The 23,453-nt window shown below is 46.5% G+C and overlaps 2 protein-coding genes across 4 annotated transcripts; both read left to right on the plus strand.

The window, feature by feature from the left end:
* The first annotated feature begins 8,723 nt into the window (after nt 1–8,723).
* LOC137770394 (uncharacterized) lies at nt 8,724–10,654 on the plus strand. The gene is made up of 2 exons (XM_068553082.1): nt 8,724–8,757; nt 9,905–10,654. Exon 2 carries the CDS (start codon nt 9,917–9,919, stop codon nt 10,604–10,606), a length of 690 nt encoding a protein of 229 aa, XP_068409183.1. The 5' UTR covers nt 8,724–8,757; nt 9,905–9,916; the 3' UTR covers nt 10,607–10,654.
* DMRT2 (doublesex and mab-3 related transcription factor 2) lies at nt 10,499–17,022 on the plus strand. 3 transcript variants are annotated; one of them, XM_068553081.1, is made up of 5 exons: nt 10,499–10,588; nt 11,331–11,905; nt 13,492–13,594; nt 15,213–15,293; nt 15,683–15,769. In XM_068553081.1, exons 2-4 carry the CDS (start codon nt 11,375–11,377, stop codon nt 15,266–15,268), a joined length of 690 nt encoding a protein of 229 aa, XP_068409182.1. In that variant the 5' UTR covers nt 10,499–10,588; nt 11,331–11,374; the 3' UTR covers nt 15,269–15,293; nt 15,683–15,769. The 3 variants fall into 3 exon arrangements, with proteins under 3 accessions (XP_068409182.1, XP_068409180.1, XP_068409181.1); XM_068553079.1 differs by lacking the exon at nt 15,213–15,293 and having other exon boundaries at nt 15,683–17,022; XM_068553080.1 differs by lacking the exons at nt 10,499–10,588; nt 11,331–11,905; nt 13,492–13,594 and having other exon boundaries at nt 15,683–17,022.
* The last annotated feature ends 6,431 nt before the right edge of the window (nt 17,023–23,453 follow it).

Raw genomic sequence — 23,453 nt, forward strand, 5'->3', positions numbered from 1 at the left:
GTATATGTTACCTCCCTAAAATAATTAAGAATTGGTTTTCTCAAATTTTGTTTGAAAAAAGTCACTGGTTGAGCTGAGTTTATGCATGAAAAACTTCACCCCAGAAGGATAATATTTTTGGAAAGGAGAGAAAACAGGGCTTTGAATGGAAGCGTGTGTGTAACTGGAAGAGGAGGGGAAAAGGTTGTAAGTGACAGCTCCCTTCTGTGGTGCAGAAGTCACCGTTACAGTAACATTAAGCTACACTCAATGAGGCAGTTACTCTACTTGTGTCTTGACTTGAAAACCATTTGAAATTCAGAAACCGTGATCTTGTAGCCAGAAAGGAAAATTAAAACGTGTTAATTGAAGAAGTTCACTGATTTTTAAAATGTTTTATCTTCAGTCAGGAACAGACATGTTAGAAAGACTTCTAAAAAATGTCTTAAAACACAACAAGCCACAGGGACAAATTAAAAAAAAAAAAAAGGAAAACACTACAGTGAAATTCTGCATCTGGTTGACATTTAAATAAAGCTGCCAGAGTACAAACAAATTTCAGGACAACAACTTTAGCAACACATTTTTAAAAGACAGTGCAGAAAAAAAAAAAAACATTTGGCTGAGCAAATCTTAACACCACATGTAAGGGAACCATCAATATTTATTACATTATAGATTTGCCAAATGACAGGGAGCATCTGGGAATACTACAGAGAATGCCGTAACAGGAACTTGATTACGTGTTTTCATACACTGGACTGTGTACTGAGGCCAGTTCTAGTGCTTTTGGAAAAGATAAGCCAAGTCTACTGACTTGTAACTCTTAAGTAGATGAAAGTTAAGTGTACCGATGTCTGCATGCACTGTGCAAACCAGGATAAAAAAAAACCATAGAAAAGAAAACAGTGACAACAAAACTCCTGTTCTTTGAGCTCCGGGGAGGTTGTCTGTTAATGTAAATGTGAGATAGTTGAAGATGTCTTAGGCTGGGCTCAAGATGTGTCTTGGGCAAAAAGTAAAATTCTTTGAGTGTAGGGAGTCCAACAGGTTCATAGATCTACACCCAGGGCTGAGGTAAACTCTGCTAAAGGAACTAATTCCAGGCCCGTACAGTATAAGAATCCTAAACCTTTTGAAGGAGTAATTAATTACTGTGTGTTTCGGTTAGAAAAGGCTGCACTAGAAAAGAAGGAATTCAGTTTCTAGACTCTAGAATCTAGAGCCGTGATTCACTTCCGCCACCTGTGTCTCTGGTTCCAGGCCATTGGCATAAAGCCAATTGCTCAGACAATGAGTATTTTGCTGGAATGATTTATCACAAGGTTGTGAATTCAAAGAGGTATCAGATCTGAGGCCCAAGAAATTCTATCCAATTACTGTAATTAAATCTTACCAACTCAGTCAGTGGGGCTGCAGCTTTAATCGACAGAAATGCAGTGGACTTTCTAAAGTATTCTTCTGAGAAAGGGGGGACAGAAAGAATGGCCCAGGACAACTGCTAAATCTGACTAACGGTTATATAGATATTGTGTATCCATATGGGTATATGAATAGCATGGATATTATTCTATTGGATTATGCTAATGGACATTACACTATTTGGCCTGCTTTTGTATATTGTTTAACATTTCCATTACTAAAAGTATAAGAAAAAGAAAGGGCTGGAAACCAGCCTTAGCAGACTGAGGTAAGAGAGTTAAGGATGAATCCGTTCTACCCTGCACAATGACACAAAGTGTTTTTTTGGAGGAGAAATGGAAAGCCTTTTGGTCAATCCGTTTATGTAGCAAGGTTTTTTGTTAACTTTCTGCACCCCTCTTGCTTTTCAAAGTGAGAATAATATTTCCTTCTCAATGCTTCCACGGGGTTAAAGAAATCTATGTAAGCATTACAAAGCTTTAAGCACTGAAGTTTTAATTTGGCTAATGAAGGAACATAATGGCAGCTTCATGTCTGAGAAGGGTATTGCTTGAACAATCATTAATAAAACAGCACAGTATTCCCCTCTGTGGCCTTTCACAGCCATCATTTTATTTGATCTTATCAACTTGCTACACAGGGCATGATGTTCCTGATTTGGCAAACTAAGACAAGGGGGACCTTATTAATACCTTATGTTCAAAATGCTTTATAATTTCCAAAGAATTCTAGTTTTGGTTTTTTTTTTTTTTTCATTTTGAACTTAGGAAACCACTGGTATTGGCAAGGAAAAGTATTTATTATCCTCATCTTACAAATGAGCAACTGAAACATAGAGAGGTTACGTGACTTGTCCAAAATTTCTCAGGAGCCTCAGAAATGATTTGGGGTCTTCTATGCTTTCAGAGCCCAGGCTGGTTTACACAGCTTCCTGTAATCTTTGCATTGTGCGAATTTGTCTTGGGTCATTTCCTAACTTGGGGGTTTGGGGGATTGGTTTCCTGCAGAAGCAGCTGGGACTTAGGTCTAGGTAACTACTGGTGGGAAGCATGCTGGAATGGGAGGCTTCAAATTCAGATCTGGGTTCTGTGGTCCTAGCCCTGTACCCTGGACAGCACAGCCTCTTGGAACCTGCATCTTTAACTGTAAAATGAAAAGCTGTGAAGAGTTGGTAACACCAAGTTGGAAGGGTCTGGCATGGAATCTGACAAACGAATCTGACAAACGGTGGGCCGTCAATAATTGTGATTCCTTCTTCTCCTTTCCGTCCCGGGAAAAGTAATCCAAGAATCAGCGCAAGAAAGCCCCCTCTCCAAGTAGACGCTTAAAAGACTAGAAGGAGTAGGGTTCAGAACCCCCCAGACAAGCAAATGACCCCTACAGTCTCTCCCTCCTTCGCCGATGACCCTTCAGACTTACAATCGATCACTGTTCGCCACTGACCGCCGACCCCACCTAGAAAGGAGGGCGGGAGGGCGCGAGGGTTTCACGCGGCTGGTGCGCGGTGCTGCTCGGGTTCCGAGGCCGCGGGACCCCGGCGCCTCTGGGTCTCCGCCGTGTCTATCGAGTGCTGGTAGGCGCGCCCCCGCGCGGCTTCTTGCCGCAGGGAGGATGCACCCACCACTGGTTTCGGGGAAGCTGGATCCTTGGGCAGGGGCCCCGCCCAGGGGGTTCCTGGCATTTGGCAATGCAATCCGCTGGGGACCACTAGACATTGTGGGAGGATCAAAGCATTCTTGCGGGGTCCGAAGCACCCGGGGTTGCAGTTTTGTTAGCCTGGCCTCACCTCGCCAATAAATCTTCTGCAAAAGAAGGGGTAGGGGTGGAGGGCTGGGGGCGGGGGGCGGGGGCTTGGTGGCCAGGAGGTGAGGACAGGAGTTTCTTGCACCTGCACTCCCACCCCGTTAAATCAGTTTGAAGCAAGTGACATCTCCCCTTTGCCTGCCCCCTTCGAACGCCTCATCTTTCTCCCTTAGAACACCCTCCTGCTGGCTGGGGTCAGCGTTTTCAAAGAGAATATTTCCTCTTGGCTCTTAAAGTTTATGTAGCACTGTGTTATAAGGGGTGGGCCCTCAAGCTGGGCTTTCGTCTTTCCCTGTCCCCTCTCTCTCCTTCCCACACACCTCCATGGAGAAACCTTCACACAAGCCTTTTTCATTTTCTCGCTACACCCAAAAGTATTTTAAAAAATATGGGAAAGACCTTTAGACGTAATTTGGTTCAAGTCTTTCATTTTGCAGAGTAGCCAATTGAAGCCTAAAGGAGTGACGGTGAGTAAATTGGCCCAAGGTCAAGGGTTACTTTAGTTGGCAAAACAAGGGCTAGAACAGAATCCCTGGAGAGTCTTCTACTTTTCTTCACTAATTATTTCATAGAGGGAGAGAATCTCAAAACTCAGGCAGGTCAAGTACTATGTATGTAGAAGTGTCTGTGTTTTGGCCGATTGGCTTCGAGACCTGTGATCACACTTCAGTCGCTTGGATATATGGATGGTCGCTTGCTATCCATATGAAAGGAAAGACAGAGCCAAGTAGGTTTGATCCTCTCTTCGTAGCCACTCCCTCCCTACCCCCAATCCATCATGACGGACATCGTGGAGCATCTGTGCTGTGCATATCACACCGCTGGAATCTTCTACTAGGTTAGGGTAAAGCTTGACCATAGGGATGCTTCTGGTAGAAATTGGGAGGAATTCCTCCAGCTAGCAAGGACACATTTCAGGGAGACTTCTGGGCTAACAGCAAAGGAAATATTTGGCCCTCTCCAGAGCCCAAACTCAGACCCCAGAGGGAGCATATCACACAGGACAGGGCTAGGGAGGCCTGTTTAAGTGGCCTGGTAACATTTTTGCTTAAAATCCAGCCATACGGACTTAATCTAGAAGTCACAAGATCATGGAACCTTGATGACATGTGAGAACCCTCTTTGTCACTTGAATGAATCTGCACTGGATCTGGGCTCTGGGGAACTGTGTCTTTCGTGAAACTACTCCATGTCCCCATCTTTCACTAGATGACATTTTTGGGTTTCATTATCACATTTTTAGCTAGGATTTTGATTAGATAGGATCAATAACAGAAGTATGGAGGAGCAGAAATATCGTCAAGATGTCAAAATTGACACTGAAGTTTGTTTCTAATTCTTTTTCCTCCCTCCTCTTCTCCTTGTCCTTCTTGGACTTTCTTCATGCCCTTGAACTTATTATCTGAGCCATGATAACCATCAGATGGTAGTTAGCATTTGTTATTGATGTTAATGTTTAAGAAAGAACTTGGAAACCACTGAAATTGACTGCTCACTTTCGTCAAGGAACCTGAGGCCCAGGAAGGTGAAGAGATTTGCCCAATGGCTCCTGCCATGGATGAGTTAAATTTTCACCATAGTGCCTGCACCACAAACACCTTGCTTTCCTCCTCCTCTCTACTTGGTAGTTGGATTGTTGGGAAAATATGGAAAGTCATTTGAGTGTGGTTAAAATCTGCCCCCTAGAAATGTTAAGGCCCCATATGGGATGGGAGTAGGGGTGGACAGTTCTCAGGGTTAAGGGTTCACTGTCAGGTGATCATGAGGCCCCCTAGGGGCTGCAGAGAGGCCCCAAGCAGGAGCTCTGTGTGCCTCCTGATGTGGCAACAAGCAAGGACACCGCCCCTGCGATGGAACCCAGGCCCCAGCTACAACCCTGAGTCTCTACCTCCCCTGACGACCATTTGGACCGGGTACTGAGAAGTCAAGGAGGTCTGCAGTTGCTTCATCTCCTAGCTGCTGCTTGACCCCCAAGTGAATTGAGCCACATTTCCCAGCACGGAGGATGGAAGCTGCCTGGGGGTTGGGGCGGGTTGGCTGGCAGATGCTTGAATGTTCTAGGATTGCTTCACACACCCGGCATCTGACTCCGCATCCCGCCGCAAAGGGCACATTTTTGTTTGAATGGTGTGAAGACATTGAGGTGGAGGGGGGCAGTTACTGTGGCCTCTTTGGTCCCACACAGTCACTATGGAGCTATGCGTCTCCCTGGCAAGTGCCATGAACTTCTGTAAACTCAATTTTCCTGTCCATTTGTAAAACGAGGAGGCGTGGACTAAGCGCGTCCCTTTCTGTCATAAATACCGGTGATTTAAACCTTGCTTCCACGGAGTAGGGATGAGAGCCCAGATCGCATTGTCCTTTTTTATTCAGCTTTTTTGTTTTTTCTTTTTTTGGACACACCGAGAAGGGAAAGGGAGAGTTCTAAAGCCTCTCGGAGAACGGTTATCTTCTGCAAGCTGCCTCATCCCCCCACGCGCCCCCCGGGCCCCCCCGCCCCCCCCCCCATTGCTTGTGACAGGTCGTATATTTGATTACGCAAAGCAGATTGGGAAATCGTATCTCCGCAATCGCATCTGGGATTATTTATTTAGCCCGGTCCACAGCCGGTCAGAGTTGTGAGACGATACAACATGAAGAGTAACTTTACGCGAGAGGCGGTGGATTCGAGGTTGTCTTCTGAAAAGAAACCAGAGCCATAGCCAGCCCCAGCAAAGCACTCCTGCCATGCCCAGGTGTTTCCAAAAACTATTCACCACCCCGGGCGCTCGCGGCAGGTTGATGTAGGGAGGCCACTCAGCCTGGCGGTGCGGCGCAGGCCTCCCAGGGCCTCGGAGGCTGGGAAGTCGGGCGAGGTCCGAGGAAATCGGCCTCGAATTTCCCGGCCTCGGGCTCTCCGCAGGCCAGTTCCTTGAGTTACAGTGATACAACCAATACAAAAAAAAAAAAAAAAAAAAACAACTCCCAAGTACTGAGTGTTCAGTATGGGCAGGTCACCGTGCCAAGGGGTCTCCACACATCACCTCCTGTAGGGTTAACTCCATTTTGCAGTTGTGGAGTGAGGTGCCGAGGGAGTTTAGGATACTCCTCGCTCTCCCCCAGCCAAGGAGCAGCAGATCTGGCATCTTAACCCCCGTGAGCCTGCTCCGAAACCCAGACGCTCAGCCTCCAAGCCGGATTGCCTGCGCGGAGCCTGGGCCCAGAAACCCCGCTGCATTCTCGCGGCCCGGCCCTCAATGAACGGGTGGGAGGTGGCCGGACCAGGTCGGGAAGCTACACGCCCTGGAGTCAGACCCGAGCCGGCGTGGCCACGCAGAGGAAGGCGGCGGCCGGACCCGCTGGGATTCGTAGCAAGGAATTGATGGGTGAGCGGGGGCCAATTTGAAACACGCTTCCCTCTTTTTTTTTTTTTTTTTTTTGAGAATAGAAAAGAACCGCCCCACACATTTAAAGAGGAGGGAGAGAGAGAGGGAGACTCCCCGTCCCCCTATTCCTGCTTTTTTCGTTCAGGTTCCCTTGCTTGACTCGGTGGGGGAGGGGGGCGCTTAGGACCGCGAGTGTCCGAGCTGCATGAGAAAGGGAAGGGGTGCGGGGTGAGAGAGAATTGGGGGAAAGGGAGAGGGAGAAGAGGGGGGTCCCTCAGCGACGGCCAGCTCTGAGAGACGCAACCCCCGAAGCCGCCCCCACCAGCGGGGACAGGCAGAGTCAGTGGCGGCCCCCTGCTTTGTAATTTACAAGCGGGAAGCCCCAATTGCACTTCGTAATTTGGTGTCGGTTTACAAGCCCAAAGGACTTCTGTTTCCTCACCTAACAGGTCCTCAGTCACGGCCTGACTCCTTTTAAGAGAGGGACCTGGAGGAAGGAGCTGGATTCCTTGCGCCCTTGCCTTTCAGTCAAGCTTGGGAGGCATGCCGTGGCCCGGCCCTCCTGGGGCTGCGTGGGCTACCACAGCGGGGTAAGCAAACATTTACTGAGCTCTTACGATGTGAAGACTATCCTCATTATTACCGTCTTCACAACCACGACAGGCCAAAGAAGGGCATTCCTCCCATTTTGCAGCTGAGGCAAGTGAGGCCCAGGGAGTTAATCAACCAAATCAGGTAGTGGGTGGAACAACCAACAACCAGCCTGGAGCCCAGGCTCTCTGACTCCTATTGCCTCTGAATATTTAGTTTACTAATCAGTTTGTGCAGTCATAATCCCCCCCGCCCCAGATTATCCAGATAATTTCTTATTTAATATTAGAGTTCCTCAGGCTTCCCGAGACTCGTCCCAATAGAAAAACCTCTCTTTCCCCACCCTACTCCCACACCATTTCACCGCTCAGCAATTGGTGGGATTGTGATTTTCTGGGGAGTTCAGGGCCAGGGAATGGAGTGTAATTCAACTGGATCACGATTACAGCTGCATGCCCGCAAGTACCGCAGTTGGGGTGCAAGGAGTATAGAACGAGATGCGGGGCATCTGGAGATGGGCAGGGAAGCCTGGAGGAAGCAGGGAGGCTGTAGTGTAGATTTTTGATGGGGGGGACGAGTGTGCAGTGGAGGGATTGGTCCTGGGCCCACCCACCTGGAGCCAGGGAGCCCCACCCCTCCAGTAAGTTCCTGGGCACTGCTTTCCCTAAGTCCAGACAGACGCTGCGCAGGGGAAGGCACAACTGGCTCTGACTTCTGAGGGCCTTGCTCTCGCCATAGGCTTCCAGGAGCCGCCCTTCCCCCAACTCCTATCCCCTGTCCTGTCTTCAGCCCGCACAGTTTACTGTACGCAAATCCCACTTGTTTTCTCCTTATGTGGCAGCTTTTACCACTCTAACTAGTTCAAGGGCTGGCCGTCTTGTTTATTTTATGTTTAGGAAACAGCCGCTTTCCCCTCCCTTTCCCTCCTGGTTCCCCTTCCCCTCAATCTAGCTACCCCAAATTTGCTCACCTACTTTTTTGTGCCCCTCCCCCTTCCATCTCCCCTAGGGTAACCACTAGTTTAGCAAACCTACTTTCTTGATTTTGTTTCTTAATATTCAAAATAACTAGTGAAGGGCTAACGATTTCCTGTCCTCCGCCCCTCCGTGCCCCTCCCCCCGCCGTAAAAACAATAAATAAAATAAAAACCCAGCCTGCCAACTGCTTGCACACGCAGCGGCAGTGGAGGGGGTTTGTAGTTTTCTTGCGCGTCGCGGGGTAGAAGCATTGAGATGCCTGTTTGCAAAGGTAAAAAAGCTACAGGGGGAGAGCAAAATGGGAGGTCATGACGCCAGGTACCAAAATCAGAAAAAGGTGCAGGGGAATAAAATAAAAAACACGAACCCATTGTGAGTTTTTCTGGCGTGGAGCGAAGGGCTCTTCAAAGTTTGAGACTTCAGAGCAGAGGCCGACCTAGGACCTGGGTGCTCACCATTCCATTGCCCTCCCATTTCGTGACCCAGGGCTCCTCTTTCAATTTCAGTTTCATCGTTGGAAAACGAGGGTAAATAATACACTTCTGCTGCTCTCAAGAATTCAAATGCTCTAACATAGGTGAACAAATGCACATTGATGAATATAAGAAACTACGCAAAAGGTAAAACTCACTGGTGTTATTAGGTGGTGCCAAACGGGAGGCACGAACAAGTCTGCTTGACTCTTTGTCCTGTGTTTGAGGGCGCACAGAGCTCCCAAGCCACCCTCCCAGACGCCCAGAGCCACTGAGCATCCGACAGGAGTATACAGAACTGTTTCTCCACTTCCTTCGCTGGGCATCGAAAGCGGCTCTGGGGAGAAGAACCCGCACAAAGGGAAATCCCAGTGCGTGGTAACTAGGGAAGAACTTTCCACATCGCCAAAGGATTAGGAATACCTGTGCGTCCGGCACATCGCGTTAGTTTCACAGTAGTAATTCCTAAGCTTCCTCGTTCCCGCCGCTCCGAGCCTGGTTAATTTCTAACTTTCAGTAATTTCCTTCGTTTAACAAATATATAGGGGGCCTACTATGTGCTCAGTGCATTGGCACTCAATTTTCTAATCTGTCTCCTAAACCGATCTTAAGAGGCACTGATTATTTAAAGGTGTAAGTAGAAAAGCGTCTAAGTAACTTTAAATTTAGTTCAAGAAATAAAATGCAGCGTTGAATTAGAAGACTAATTCCCTCTTTCAGGATATTGGAAACGTAACTGTTATTAAACATTTATGTAAGAGATTAATGAAGAAGCCCCTTTTCCCCCTTATAAATACATTCATGAATACCAAAAAGTCCTCTTTAAAAAAGAGCTTCGTTTTAAAAAATGCTTAGAGTGAATATATTGTACTTAAATCTCTTAATGGCATGTATTTCCGTTCTCTCCCAAATCAACTCATAGTAATTCATATAGAAAAATATAAGTGACGTAGGTGACTTGGTGACCTGCCTGTCTCACGGGCGTGGTGAAAGTTAACGAGGAACCACTCTGCACCTTGAGGATGAGTGGCGATAGCCACAAAAGTATCTACAGTTCATAAGTCCTCTAAGCCGGTGCTGTGGTGCAAGGTAACCACTGATTTATTCTCGCAGGAGAAAGTAGGATGCCGCCGTGCACTTCTCTTATTTCCAAATCTAGCTTTGGGTTAATGATTGAGTCCCAGATACACCGGTGATGCTGATGACGTAGCTTTTCCGATCTCTGCCTTGTCGTCTGTTACTTTCTCTTGAGGACAACGCGATTCGTAAGAGTGTGTCTCTGCTATTTTTTTAGCCCGCGAGATAAATGGCGACTTCGCTCCAGCCGGCGCCGTCACACTTCGGTTTTAACCTCGGGACAGACTTCCCGGCTGCACCGAAGGCCGCGCGGGAGGATTCTGGCAGAGCGCGGCGGGAGTGGCCCGGCAGACGCGAGGAGGCGGGGAGCGCCGGGCCAAAGAGCCTCAGCCAATCAGCATACACACCGCCTGACAACCGGCCAATCAGCGGGCGCAGAGCTCGGGGGCCCGAGCGGATAATACTAGGAAAGGGAGCGGAGGCTGGCGACTGCTGTGGGGGGCGCTGCGTCGCACGCTACTGGGTACGCCCGCCCGCCCCGGGAGCTTGCGACCTGAACCTGGTCAAGGCGGCCCAACCTTCCCGCCCAGCTAGGGACAGAGAAAGCCAAAAGCAGCCTCAGCGAGGTGAAGCGCCCGGGGCTGCTGAGGACAGATCAGAACTTTGCAGAGTCCGGGATGTGCGGGGCGAAGTCGCTGAGGATTTGACTCACCTTCTCCATGCCCCTTCTCCTCCACTCCTCATCCACTGGGCTCCGGGCCTCCAGCTGTCAACCCCCGATTTCGTGACAGGGTGTGGCAACCCCGATTTCTGTTTGCAAGCACAGCCAGCAGCCCAAGAGCAAGGTCCCAAGGCTGGATATCTTTTGCCTCGGCTGCTTAGCCGGGGCCTCAGAGTCTTGGTGAGTGCTGTGATGTAGCTGGGGCGTCAGGGAGGGCGAAGGGCGTGAATCACCTTTTCTATTTTACTTGTATGTCTTGCCTTAAAGTGCAAACCGTGACCGATGTACAAAAGAGCCCACGCGGCTTAGCTCTGCGGGGCTGAAACACTGTCCATGCTGGACGGGGGCGTTTGCGGCTCCGTGCCCAGTGTCCCTATGGCAGCAGAACAATTTTGGTTTTTAGTTGATTAAAACTGCGGTGTGCTGGGGTGGGGGGATTGGGGGAGGATGAGAGAACCTCTCCAAGCCCAAGAGGGGCTCCTTGTAGTGGTGCAGGAGGACGAGAGGCGTGTGGGAGTTGTAGCGTGGTACCTCACAGGGTCCGAAGGGCCCTTGTGATCAGAAGGAAAACAGTTCTTCCATTGACATTTTTATGTTCAGCATGGCCATACTAGTTGGGTATGGGTAAGCCTGATAAGTGGCCAAGGCCGGCCTAGTTGGACACAATACTTATGTGTGTGGTCAGTGCGTTTACCGAGGGCCTTGTCCCCAAAGCGTGTGTAAAGCCAGAGAGGGCTGTGGTTAAAGGTCAGGCCTAAAGATAAAAGAAATGCACGTGTGGTCTGGATGTGAAAGACATGTAGAGAAGTGGGCTCCTCGAGGGGTCGGAGGCGGGCAGACCAGGAGCTCTGGGCCCAAGGCCCGGGAACGGTGCCTGACGGCGGCGGTCGGTGGGTCTCTGGTTCTTTTCCTGTCTCTCCAGAGCGCAGGGGACTCAGCGTAGGCCCGGGCGAAGCGTGGTGCGCCATGGCGGTCCGGCAGCCGGTTCCCGCAGTGGACTGGGAGATCGACGTGGAGAGCCTGGGGCTGGAGGAGGACGGCTGCGAGGCGCCACCGCCCACGCCGCCCGGGCCCAGCCCGCCGCCGGCCGACAGGGACGGCGAGGATGACGACGACGCGGAGGACGAGGACGACGACGACGCGGAAGACGAGGGCGATGGCGAGGAGGCGGGCGCGTCCCCGGGGGTGCCGGGCCGGCCGGAGCAGCAGGATACCCTGGCGCCGAGGCCGCCTCCGGCGCCGCAGGCCTCGCCGGCGCCGGCCGGGCCCCCGGAGCGCGACGCGAACGCGGGCGGCGGCGGCGGCGCGGAGCCGCGCAAGCTCAGTCGCACGCCCAAGTGCGCGCGCTGCCGCAACCACGGTGTGGTGTCCTGCCTCAAGGGCCACAAGCGCTTCTGCCGCTGGCGTGACTGCCAGTGCGCCAACTGTCTGCTGGTGGTAGAGCGGCAGCGCGTCATGGCCGCCCAGGTGGCGCTCCGGAGGCAGCAGGCCACCGAGGTGCGTACCCGCCGGCCCGGCTCGCCCCCGCCGGGCTGTCTGGGGACGCCGTGGGGGTCGGGAGTCGGAGGGGCGCGCTCCGCACACACCCGGGCCCGGGGACTCGAGGCTCCTGGCACTTCCTCAGAAGGATGGTGAAGACACCTCTGCCAACGCTGGCCTGCAGGGTCGGGAGGGAGGAAGCCGTGGCCATCATTGGGGAACTTGGCAGAGAAGATTTTGTATTAAGAAGCAGGCAGAGAGGCCTTGAAAGTGGTTAGTCCCGTTCGGTAATTATGGGAAAGGTATTTTATTTCGATTTTTTATATTTTAACGTTTACTCTCGTGGTGCTGGGGGGAAGAGGACAGAGGTTGATGCAGTGCACTACGTCCATCGCCGTATTACCCGTGCTGATCGCGAAAAAGAACCACGCAGCACGTAGTGCTCCCGGCGCTTCCGCAGTCACGGTCCATTTAGGAGAGAGAGAACGTGTCCTGCCCATTTTACAGATGAGACCAAAAGTGACGTGGGAATTTAGAAGAAACTTCTGGCCTCGAGAACTACCTAAGAACCAGTTGACGGTTCTCTGTCGCCTCCCACCGCGGGTCTCCGGCTGTGAGGAGAGCCTGAATCTTCTTTAAGGGAGAGGCTCTTCTTGAACCTGGGACTGAATGTTTCCTTGTGTCCCTGCACAAGCGCGCTCACAGGAGGGAGGCTGCGCGGGCCTGCTCGCACTCAGGGCGCGGGAGGAGTTTTGATTTTACTTTTTGTCGAGAAGGTGCTGGGGAGTGGATCACCGTGCTCGCCGCAGGCAGTGAGTGACCCTCATGGGAAGCCTCCCAAGGGCCCCGGAGAGCGCAGCGCGCTGGACGCCCGAGGTGCCCCGACCCTGGGCTGGGGCGCGGCCCCCTCCCGTGTCCCCGCGTGTGTTGCACCGAGGGCTCTGCGTTCCCTCGCGCTCCCTGCGACCTGCTGGGCGGGACGCGGGTGTAGAAGGGCCCAGAATTCCACCGACCAGGCGGTGACAGAGGGTGCACCCGTCTCCTGCGGACTCTGAAGGTTTTGTTCGCCTTCAGGCGTCCCAGTCCCCCAGTGAAAAAATCGGGATTTTTGGCCGGACGCGAAAACTTCTGAGTTTTCTCCGTCAACCCCCTGTACCCGGTCCCATCCGCCCTACTGCGGGGGAAACCGGCCCCACATCTCTGGCCAACGTCAGGTCCTTGGCGTTTTCGGCACTAGTCTGGGCTCCGAGGATGCAGCGGCCCGCCGCAGCTCTCTCAGGGCCAGGCTCCTAGCATCTCATCCACTGTGGATTTCACTTCCTCCCAGGCTGGCCCCCCACTTCTCGCTGCAGGCTGAGTCTGGGCCGACTCTAGCAACGCGGCCCCAGGGAAAGCCGGGGCCCTGCTCACCAGTTGGAGGCTTCGGACAGAGATTTTAGCTCATTGTCCTGGAATTAAGGGGTGCTGATATTAATTCCTTTAGAATTATTTTCACATGGGATGGGAAAATAAATACATTTAGAATGAGGAGAGTTGCTGATGCCTCTTCCTTGTCTCCCACGTTTTTTTCAGGGCATTATTGATTTTGTTTCTTGTGTTTACAGGACAAGAAGGGGCTTTCCGGGAAACAGAATAATTTCGAGCGCAAAGCCATGTATCAGAGGCAAGTCAGGGCACCCAGTTTGCTGGCCAAAAGCATTTTAGAAGGTAAAGAAAGCAACGCAAAATTATTCTTTAGCCTTTTAAACCATGTTCTGAGTGATTCTCATTATTCAGGCACATGGCATTTCCATTTACATGTGAAGGAGCATTCTGAGGGGGAAATGCTGTTTTATTGGAAACTTTTGGAAGGAAATCAGGATGTGAGAAAATGAATCTCACATACCTCCTGAGGTTTTTGTCACTGATAATTTTTTCTGCTTAGTAGTTAATGGGTTAACATGGAGTGCATATGAAATTTGCCCTAGTGTGAGGGAGGTACAGATACCCTGCCAAATGATCCCAGAGCAGATGTCCTGAAAGGAAATAAATTAAAAAAAAAAAATCTTTAGTTGTATTTGGAGCTAAATAGAGTGAGTCAAGTGAAGAGTTTAACAGCTACCCACACCAATAAAGGCCTTTAGTCTGGGCGATCCAGCCTTTAATCCCACTCTTTTTAATTGTATTCTTTTCCTCTCTGGATTATCTACTTAAATTGCAGTTATTCCACACTTCACTTTACCATTTTGACAGTCGAGATCATAGAATCTGGAAAAGGTTTTGAATACACAAGAGAAATGGAGGTTGAATTTGAATAGAGTGAAGTCTTCACGTGTTCACTTTCTCTAAAGCCTGGGAATACGTTAATTTTTCTTAAAATATTACTGATTTTTTAAAAGCATCTCTGTTTGGGTATGGAATTTATTTATTGACATAATGAATAATATATTGACTATCTTTCACCGTTTAAAGAAAAGGGAAGTTTATATTTGCTCTAATCACTGCCATTTTATGAGTCAGGTTGAAAAGCAGATTTTTTTTTGTTTGTTTTGAAGTAGACATTTGTATTCTGTTTTTTCTTATGTGGCTTCTGAATTGAGTTATTTCTGGACAGGTTTTAAAGTTTGTTCGTGTGTTACCCTGTGCTGTATACTTCTGACCTTAGAATGGCTTCTCATGCATTCAAAATGAGTTTGGTTACAAACTGGGTAAACAGATTTATAACCATAGGGACCACACTGGTAAATTGAAATTGTGCCGAAGCAACTTGAGAAGTGAGAGGACTAAGTGGAATAGAACATTCAAGTAAATAACTTCCTGGCAAAAACTTACCATAGAAGTGTACACATTCATTTTCAAATTTTATTTTATTTGCAAATGAGTATGATGGGTTTGTCACTATGTAAACACAAACATCACAGTGGATCCTTCAAACAAATTTGGTAGTGGTGAGTGCTTGGGATGATGAAATAATCAAAGTATTTTATGCTGCCAGGAATTCTATTTATGTTATACTAATCTTTGTTTTTGACTTTGTCCCTATTTATAAAATGTATAATGACTTAATCTAGGTTCTAGTGATTGCTTGTTCAACCATTTTGGTATCTGATTGGTACTGGTGAAAAATGTTTTAGACCAGTTATTGTCAGTATAGCAGGGGATCCCCCCCACTTTGTTTGTTTGTACTGGTCGTCAGAGGCAGGGGTAGGGGCCTGGTTAAATTGTTCACTGCAGAGTCTGTTTAACTAGTTAACAGCTCTTTTCAATTTTCTGTGCTTTTCTGTTTCCTTAAGTCTTTCCTCTTTTTCTCTTCACTAATCTGCTTTAACTTTCTCTTTTTTCCTAGTTCTCCTTGGATTATTCTACAACTGTAACAATGTGTACATAATGATCCAACTTTAGAAAATAAAAGTGACATCAGCTCTAGGTATAGCTATCTTTTTTTAATAATTGAAAAAGATGACATGGATAGTAATAAAGCATTGATTGAAGCGACATGAGCAGCCTTGTCTCTTAATGCATAGGAGCCTGGGGAGAATATTAAAATTTCAGCCAGTAAAGTATGCCTGTCAAAGTAAACAAACCTATCACAACAAAAACAACAACAATAAAAAGTTACAGTATGGATATCCTTCCCTGCGAAGGGATCTATTTTAAATTGAACCCATACTTTTGCTTTCTGTATAAAAATACTAGTGATGTGGAACTGTAAATAACTGTTCTGCTGATTTGCAGTGTTTCTGTTGCCTTCTGGATTCCCAGATTTTTCCTCATCAGATGTTAATGTCTTTCATGTGCAATGCTTGCTTATTTTAGGCTACCGCCCCATTCCATCAGAGACTTATGTGGGAGGGAGTTTACCTCTACCTCCCCCAGTAAGTGACCGGATGAGGAAAAGGCGGGCCTTTGCTGATAAAGAGTTGGAGAACATTATGCTGGAGAGAGAATATAAAGAGAGGGAGATGTTGGAAGCTTCCCAAGCTGCTGCCTTATTCTTGCCCAATCGCATGGTACATGGTTCTGAGTACAACTCCTACAAAAGTGCCTACAGTCCCACGCCAGTGGAACCGCCAAGCAAAGACTTCTGCAATTTTTTGCCCACCTGCCTTGATCTCACCATGCAGTACTCAGGGTCTGGGAATATGGAACTAATTTCTTCCAATGTCAGCGTGGCCACGACTTACAGGCAGTATCCCCTGTCCTCGAGATTTTTAGTTTGGCCCAAGTGTGGCCCCATTAGTGACACCCTCCTCTACCAGCAATGCCTGCTGAATGCGACCACGTCAGTTCAGGCCCTGAAACCTGGGGCCAGCTGGGACTTGAAGGGAGTACGACTCCACGATGGACTTGGAGCAGATCATGATATGATGCCACCGAAACTGGAAGGTTCTCTGGTGCTGCCTCACACTCCTGAGGGCCAGATCTCAAGAAGTGACCTTCAGGGTCACCAGGCCGTCCCCGAGAGGTCTGCGTTCTCCCCACCCCGACGGAATTTTTTGCCCGTTGTTGACACGGACTCCCTGGCAGCTCAAGGGCACGTCTTAACCAAGATCAGCAAAGAAAGCACCAGGCACCCTCTGCCACTTAAACATAATCCATTCCACTCATTATTCCAGCAAACTCTTAATGACAAATCAGGTCCCGAGTTGAAAACATCATCTGTCAAAGAGGCCTTTGAAGAGGCCCCTAAGAAACCCAGAGAGTGTTTAGTCAAGGAGAACCAGAAGTACACATTTACAATAGATAGATGTGCAAAAGACCTTTTCGTAGCCAAACAAGTTGGAACAAGACTCTCAGTGAATGAACCGCTGTCATTTTCTGTTGAGTCTATTCTTAAGAGGCCTTCGTCTGCCATCACTCATGTCTCTCAGTGAAAGGCTGCTTAAATGGGAAGCTGGATTTTCTGCAGTCTCAGAGGATTCTTACCAGTCACTAATTTTTTTTTAAAGAAAAAAGTTGAGATGCTTGTATAAAGAAATTTCTAATGTAAATGATGATGATTTTAAAAAATTCTATATATTCTTATGCATGTACTTTCCCTTACCACATAAATATATTTAAACTTAAAGATGGATATTGCTGATGTGCGAATTGTGAAGTTTCAGGCTTTACATAGCATTTCAAAAAACAATAAAATTGACACTGTCTTCTTAAAGACCCAGAATTTGCTGAAGTAAATAGTTTCTCTGTCTAGGTGAAAAAGCTAGCGTCCATGAAATGTGTTCTTTATTTTTCTACGATTCTGTGTATTTTCAGGTGCTCTTAGTGGTTGCTGGGGGGCCATAGGAGAACCCTTATAATGCCTTAGTTGTGCATTTTGGAGGGCATGTAAATGTAGGTATTCAAGACTGAGGCAAAAATAGCTGTAAGGAGAACATAGGGAAGATTTTTATGTTTATAGAATCTTCATTTCATGTGGTTGGACAAAGTTGAATTGAAGAGCAATCATGTTTAATATCTCATTTATACGACGACAGGGGTTCTTGGAATGGGTCCCAGTTTCCTTCCCTGATGGGGATGCGTACGTGGGGCCTCAGGCTTCCTTTCTAGGTTGAACATCGATTCTGTGATTTTCAGGTTGCTGGGGGCCTCAGAGCAGGTTCCCCAGCACATGGTTGAACCCCCTCTCAGCTCTGTGTTACTTTGCTCTTCCCTGGGGTCTGGTGACAGTAGGCAGTTAGCAGCAGGCCGAGTCACGACTCTCAGCTGGTCTGGGAGTCTAGCTTTATGTGTCCCACATTTTCACCAGTGTCAAAGGTTATCAGTGTAACTCTCTCCTGAGATAAAAACATTTACTCTTCAAACTGCTTCGGCACACACTTGCCAAGCCTGCAGATGTTTATCACAGCATAAGGGTGGCTTCTTTTTTAAGTTTTTAAGTTCATTATTACCCCCTCGTTTTGCTCAACAAAATGTTAACTGTTGTTCTATATGATTGATAAAACGAGAGTAAGACATTTATGAAGGTATGAAATTCCTCCCTGAAGATCTCACCTATGGACCTCAAATCAAGTTCTGAGATGTTATGGTCATTTCAACACAGGAAATCAAGAGCCAAATATCCTACCCACCTCTAATTTTGCCATGGAGTGAGGTTTTACTTCCAGCTCCGCTCGCATTTGGGTAACAAGAACACGAGGTGGGCGTGTGGGGTGTGCCAAGACGTTCGGCAGTTTTAAAGAGTTTCTCTCTTGCTCTGGAAAACATTAACAATTATTTTAAAATGACCTTTTTTTGCTACTGATGAGCTCATGTAAGCCTCAAGGGGTTCCTCTGAATTGTTGCTTAAAATTAGCATCAATTGCAAAAACATCAAGCCAAACCTTAGATTGATTTTCAGTTTGTACTTGTAAAATAATACTTGGTTTTGTTGAGTCAGATTTACTTATTTTTACTATTGCAAAAGCCAGAGCGAATGGAAGTTTGCCAGAGAAAAAGAAAATGAAAGTGGGCAGAGATCCCAATAACTGTTGAAGATTCTCATTAAGTGGAAAAATGTTTTCCAGCCATGAAGCCCTGGTGTCAGAGACTGCAGTTGCCCCTCTGTCCCCAGCCCCCAGTCATCTTTGTTTTATCTATACAGTTATTAATTTTTATCTTCTTATTAGGAATTTATTTTTTGTGTTAAGTGTAAACTTAGCATTGAAACTAACTGCTGCCAAGGTGTCAGGGGAGAGCACATTAGAATAAACCCACATTAAAAAATCCCATTGAGAAGGCCTTCTCAATCCAAACATGGATTTTTCTTTTTCTTACTCTGTTTTAGTATTTGGAATACGTATATTAGTCAAATGTCTTACCCTTTTGTGTTCAATGGACGTTTGCGGATATCTTTTCTGTCCTCTCTGTATATCATTTTAATCTTATTAAGTGAATCCAGTTGGCTGTGGGTATTAAGTAGTTTTTCTCACATTACCAGTGACCAAAATTTTATTGTTCTTGAACATTTATGCAGGTCAGTACTTTCCTTGGCGAATGTATTATACCATGCATTAGTTCTGCTGTAATGATGAGTTCTTCTTGGAATTTCAAACCTACCAAATCTACCATCAGCCACTCAGGGAGAGCTTTGTGCTTGGCGCTTTGCTTCTTTTAATCATTTCACTTCCATAAAAGCTACTATTTGGCTATGTACAGTCTTCAGAGCACACTGTCATCTACATATTGAATTACAATTGTGGTTTAAGCATTTTTTATATGTTCAGGACAATAAAGGGATTTGGCTTTAATCATTTTTAAGAACTTAAGGAATAGTAAAACATGGACCTTTCCCTCAATTTGACACACAGTACAATAATGCAACTTTGATAACCTATTTTCCTTCCATCTCAACTGATCAAGCAGTTCTGAATAGTTTGCAGCAGTGCTTCTCAAGCTTTGAGAATGGACAGGGAACCACCTGGGAATCTTGATAAATGCACATTCTGATTCTGTAGGTATGGGATGGGCCTGAGCTGCTGCATTTCTAACAAACTCCTCCCAGGGCATGCTGATGCTGCTGGTCTTCAGACCACACTTTGAGTAGCAAATGTTTACAACATTTCTGTTATTTTAATGCACATTTAATACACTCTTGGGGATTTTGGGTTCTAATGCAATAGAGTTATCATGAATAATTTGATCTATATGAATAATTTAAAAAAAAACATTTCCCTCCAAACCCATAGAAAGTACACCACCAAGAGTGAACCATAGTGTAAACTCTGGACTTTGGGTGATTATGATGTGACAGTGAAGATTCATCAGTTATAACAAGTGGACCAGTCTAGTGGGAGGGTCCACTAGAGGCTATGCATGTGTCAGGTAGGGGGACATGGGAAATCTCTGTACTGTCCCCTCAATTTTGCTGTGAACCTACAACTATTCTAAAAAAATTAAGTTAATAAAAGTTCGCTTTCTTTCTAATCCTTTAGTGGCAGGAGTAGAAGACCTAGGCAAAGTCATGAAGTAAACAAGTTGCTTCTGTTCTCTCTTTTTAAGCCTAGAAGTTCTTTCAGTTTGGTATTTTTAGTTATGATAAAATACACATAGCATAAAATTCACGATCTTAAGTGTACAGTGGTATTTAAGTATATTCACATTATGTACAGCTGTAACCACCACCCCTCTCCAGAACTCTTTTCATCTTGCAAAATTGAAACTCTGTTGCCCATTAAACAATAACTCCTTGCTCCTCCCAGGCTTTGGCAGCCACCATTCTACTGTCTGTTTCTGTGAATTTGACTACTCTAGGTACCTCATATAAGTGGAATCATACTGTATTTGTCCCTTTGTGACTGGCTTATTTCACTTAGAATATTGTCTATAAGGTTCATTTCGTGTTGTAGTATATGTCAGAATTTCCTTCTTTTATAAGACAGTAATATTCCATTGTATGCATATGGCACATCTTGTTTATCCATTCATCTGTTGATGGACACTTGGGTTGCTTCTACCTTTTGGCTATTGTGAATAATGCTGCCGTAGGCATGTGTGTATAACTATCTCTTTACCTGGTCCTCATTTCCTGATTTCACCTTCTTCCCATCTTCAGGAACTCAGTTTTCTCAAGTGTACACCCATCCCACATTGCCCCTCCCCCAGCATGTGAACCATCTCCATTCTTCACCAACACTACTCTGCCCAGAGAGGCTCCAGTGTCAGTCGTGCACCTTTTAATGTGAGTTTAAGTGAGTGTGTTATCACATCATCTTCATTTAAAAGCTTAATTCTAATTGTGGAATCAAAGACTTGCATTAACTTGTATTAAGAAATTTTCTGGAATGTCTTCTGGGAAGTCTCAGCAGTGCTAAAGAGCAAAGAAATGGCTGAAGGTCAAGATGAAGTAAGAAGGAAAGTTCACAATTCCCTGTAGAATAGTAAAGACATCACTTAGTATTGAGGCTGGGTTTTCAATTGGGACTAGAATTCTTACTGGCCCTCCTGATTTTATTTAGTTTTGGATTAACTTTCTTTTTTCCTATTCTAGGTCTGTAAGCTTAGGCTTATTTCCTTCTGGGGTCCAGTTTGTAAGGCTGTTAGTTCTTGAGATGGCTGGATTCTACAGTTTATAAACTTTGGTTTGTGGCACTTATATTTATTTTAATGATTGTACCAAGCTTTTATCATACTCTACCACCCTTAGTTATGTTGTTTTTTTAGCTTGCTATATCTACACATATTTAGAGCAGTTTTCTTTCACTCTCTTTCTCTTTTTTGTTTCAATCAGAGCTTTTAAAATGAAACTTGTAGATTCAGGAGTTCCCTGCAGGCAAGCAGAATAGGCTCAGCCTTAGTTCCCCCAGTTTGCTGTGAAACTCAGCTTGATGACAGTAACCATGAAATCAACAAAGGACCATCATTCTCCAACCCATACACTAAAACAATGAAGGACCCAGTGTGATCCACAAGCCAGAAAGCACCTAAACGTTTGCTGTTGAATGATGACTTTGCATGAACCATGGGCAAAATCTCAGTGAAAAACAAACACAAAATACCCAGCACTGTCTTCTGAGATAATGCATCTGCAGACTTAGGGCAGGCAGAGAGCAGACGATAGAGCTATGTGGTTTTGTGATTGTTTATGGAATTAAGTTCAGTTTAATGAACATCTATTGAGAACCTTCTGTGTGCTAGATACATGCTGGTAAGTGAGCCTATGTTATTTAGGTTCTTTTAAGTAGAAAAAAAGAACCCAGAGGACTACTCAAGTTATTTACAGAAAAAGATTTTATTTTAAGGTGAGATAAGGAAATAAGGAAGATGGAAATCTCGACACTTAGCAGGTCTCCCAAAGACTGGAATACGGTCTGGGCACTAGAAGGTTGTTCAACCCAGGTCTAGCAACCTTACTTCCTTGTTGTTCCCTTGACAGCTAAACGCATGACCTAGGAAAAGTACCAGAAACTGCTAGTTGTCTCTGCAATAGCTATTCTCCTCTTCTTTAGTAGCAGAGCCCTGGATTTATTTGGACTGGTGACATGCCCAGCTAAAAGGCTGCATTTCCAGCCTGGTTTGCATCTAGATGTGGCCATCATGAGGTGGGTGGACTTCAGGACATCTCCCTAACAGGGACTGAAACAACAAAGATGAGCACATTTGGGTTTTTTCTCTTTTGCCTTCTTTCTTCCTGGAATTTGGAAGCATCCTGTAGCATTTTATGATGTTGAGGTTGGCAGCCATGTTCAAAGGAGGTTGGAGCAGAGAAATCAAAAAAGCCTAGATGCCTGTTCTCTTTGAGGATCTGCTATAGCAGCCCTGGATTGCTTTCCTCTGTTCGTTCATCTTTTATGGGAGATAATGACTATTTATGCACATGAGCCATTGTCACTGGCTCTCGGTTACAAACAGCTAAATGTAATTCCTCCTGATAAAGGGGGGCTCCTCTGTTCTGATGAAGCATCTTCTGGTTGTGTCTGCTTTTCCTCTAGTTCCCACTCTTCTTTCTCTGTTTTCCTTCCCGTGGGGGCTTCTCTGTACTATTATCTCTATGTGCATCTTTTGGCTTCTTTCTCTACCATCTATTGTTCCGTCCTACTGTAAGTCCTTCCTTCAAACCTAAGAGTGGGATCTGATGAGTTCAGTTAATTCTTGTTGTCTTCTTTCAGCCAAGCCTTATGGGTAAGGTACCTGCACTTGGTCTCTGTGAGGAGTCATGTGGTATAAGCCATGGTGATCTTCCTTAGGAAACCCCTCACTGCAAGCCTGGATGTAGTGGGCTCTGACACTTTGCATGCATTATTTCATTTAATCCACACAAAGTTTAACTTGTGAAGTAGGTATAATTGTTATCCTCGTTTTACATATAAGAACACAGACTTAGAGAAGTGAAGCAACTTGCCCAGGATCATACGTTAGGGACATGACTGTGTAGGGAAGAATCCCAGGTCATTGGAATTTCAGAGACTGTACTCCTAACCGGTGTCTTACACGACCTCACAGAAATGAAAAATGGCTCCTTTTCACTTCCACATCTTGGTGTAGGAGGAAGGATAGAGAGGTGGAACACCTGAGTTCTGATTCAGTGCTTCCTCTTTCTGTCCTTTTGCTTCTCCGGGTCTCAGATTTTTTTCCATCTGTAAAACAAGAGTTGATAAAATGGGCCTGAAAGACTTGGCTGTTGAAAGGCAGAGTGTGAATCCTGGCTGAACCACATGCTTGTCACGTGGCAGGAAGACTCAACAGAACCACTGAGCTCTGGTGGCTCTGGCCGATCTATTAAGCCTGAGCTCTATCTGTAGCATTAATCCTCTGGAAAGAGACTCTTTAAAATCCACTTTATATGGAATAAAGCTAAATTGTCCAGGGGGACATCTGAGGCATGAACCAGAGGATGTGTTTAAGCTTACCCTGATGCCGAAAAGCCTCCAACAGGAAACAGACATGGCTCATAGTCACTAAGTCAGCTCTAGTCTACCTTTTATATGGCATTTCCCTTCCTTTCCCCACTCACTTAAATGACCAATATTCTTAATATGAACCTGTTCCCTTAGATTGCTTCCAGGAGGCAGCATGGCAAACTGGAATGCATACAGGCTTGGAGTCAGGTTAAAGCTGGGTTTAAAATTTAGGTGTTCCTTGGCAAGTCATCTCACGTCTCTGAGCTTCC

The sequence above is a fragment of the Eschrichtius robustus genome, chromosome 10, assembly GCF_028021215.1.
Source record: "Eschrichtius robustus isolate mEscRob2 chromosome 10, mEscRob2.pri, whole genome shotgun sequence".
Lineage (NCBI taxonomy): Eukaryota > Metazoa > Chordata > Mammalia > Artiodactyla > Eschrichtiidae > Eschrichtius > Eschrichtius robustus.

Bases quoted from the DNA above. Each gene is read 5' to 3' on its own strand.
- LOC137770394 (XM_068553082.1), top strand. From the start codon at position 9,917: ATGGCGACTTCGCTCCAGCCGGCGCCGTCACACTTCGGTTTTAACCTC.
- DMRT2 (XM_068553079.1), top strand. From the start codon at position 11,375: ATGGCGGTCCGGCAGCCGGTTCCCGCAGTGGACTGGGAGATCGACGTG. The intron at 11,906-13,491 runs GTGCGTACCCGC...TTGTGTTTACAG, and splicing joins GGAGGCAGCAGGCCACCGAG to GACAAGAAGGGGCTTTCCGG. The intron at 13,595-15,682 runs GTAAAGAAAGCA...TGCTTATTTTAG, and splicing joins GGCCAAAAGCATTTTAGAAG to GCTACCGCCCCATTCCATCA.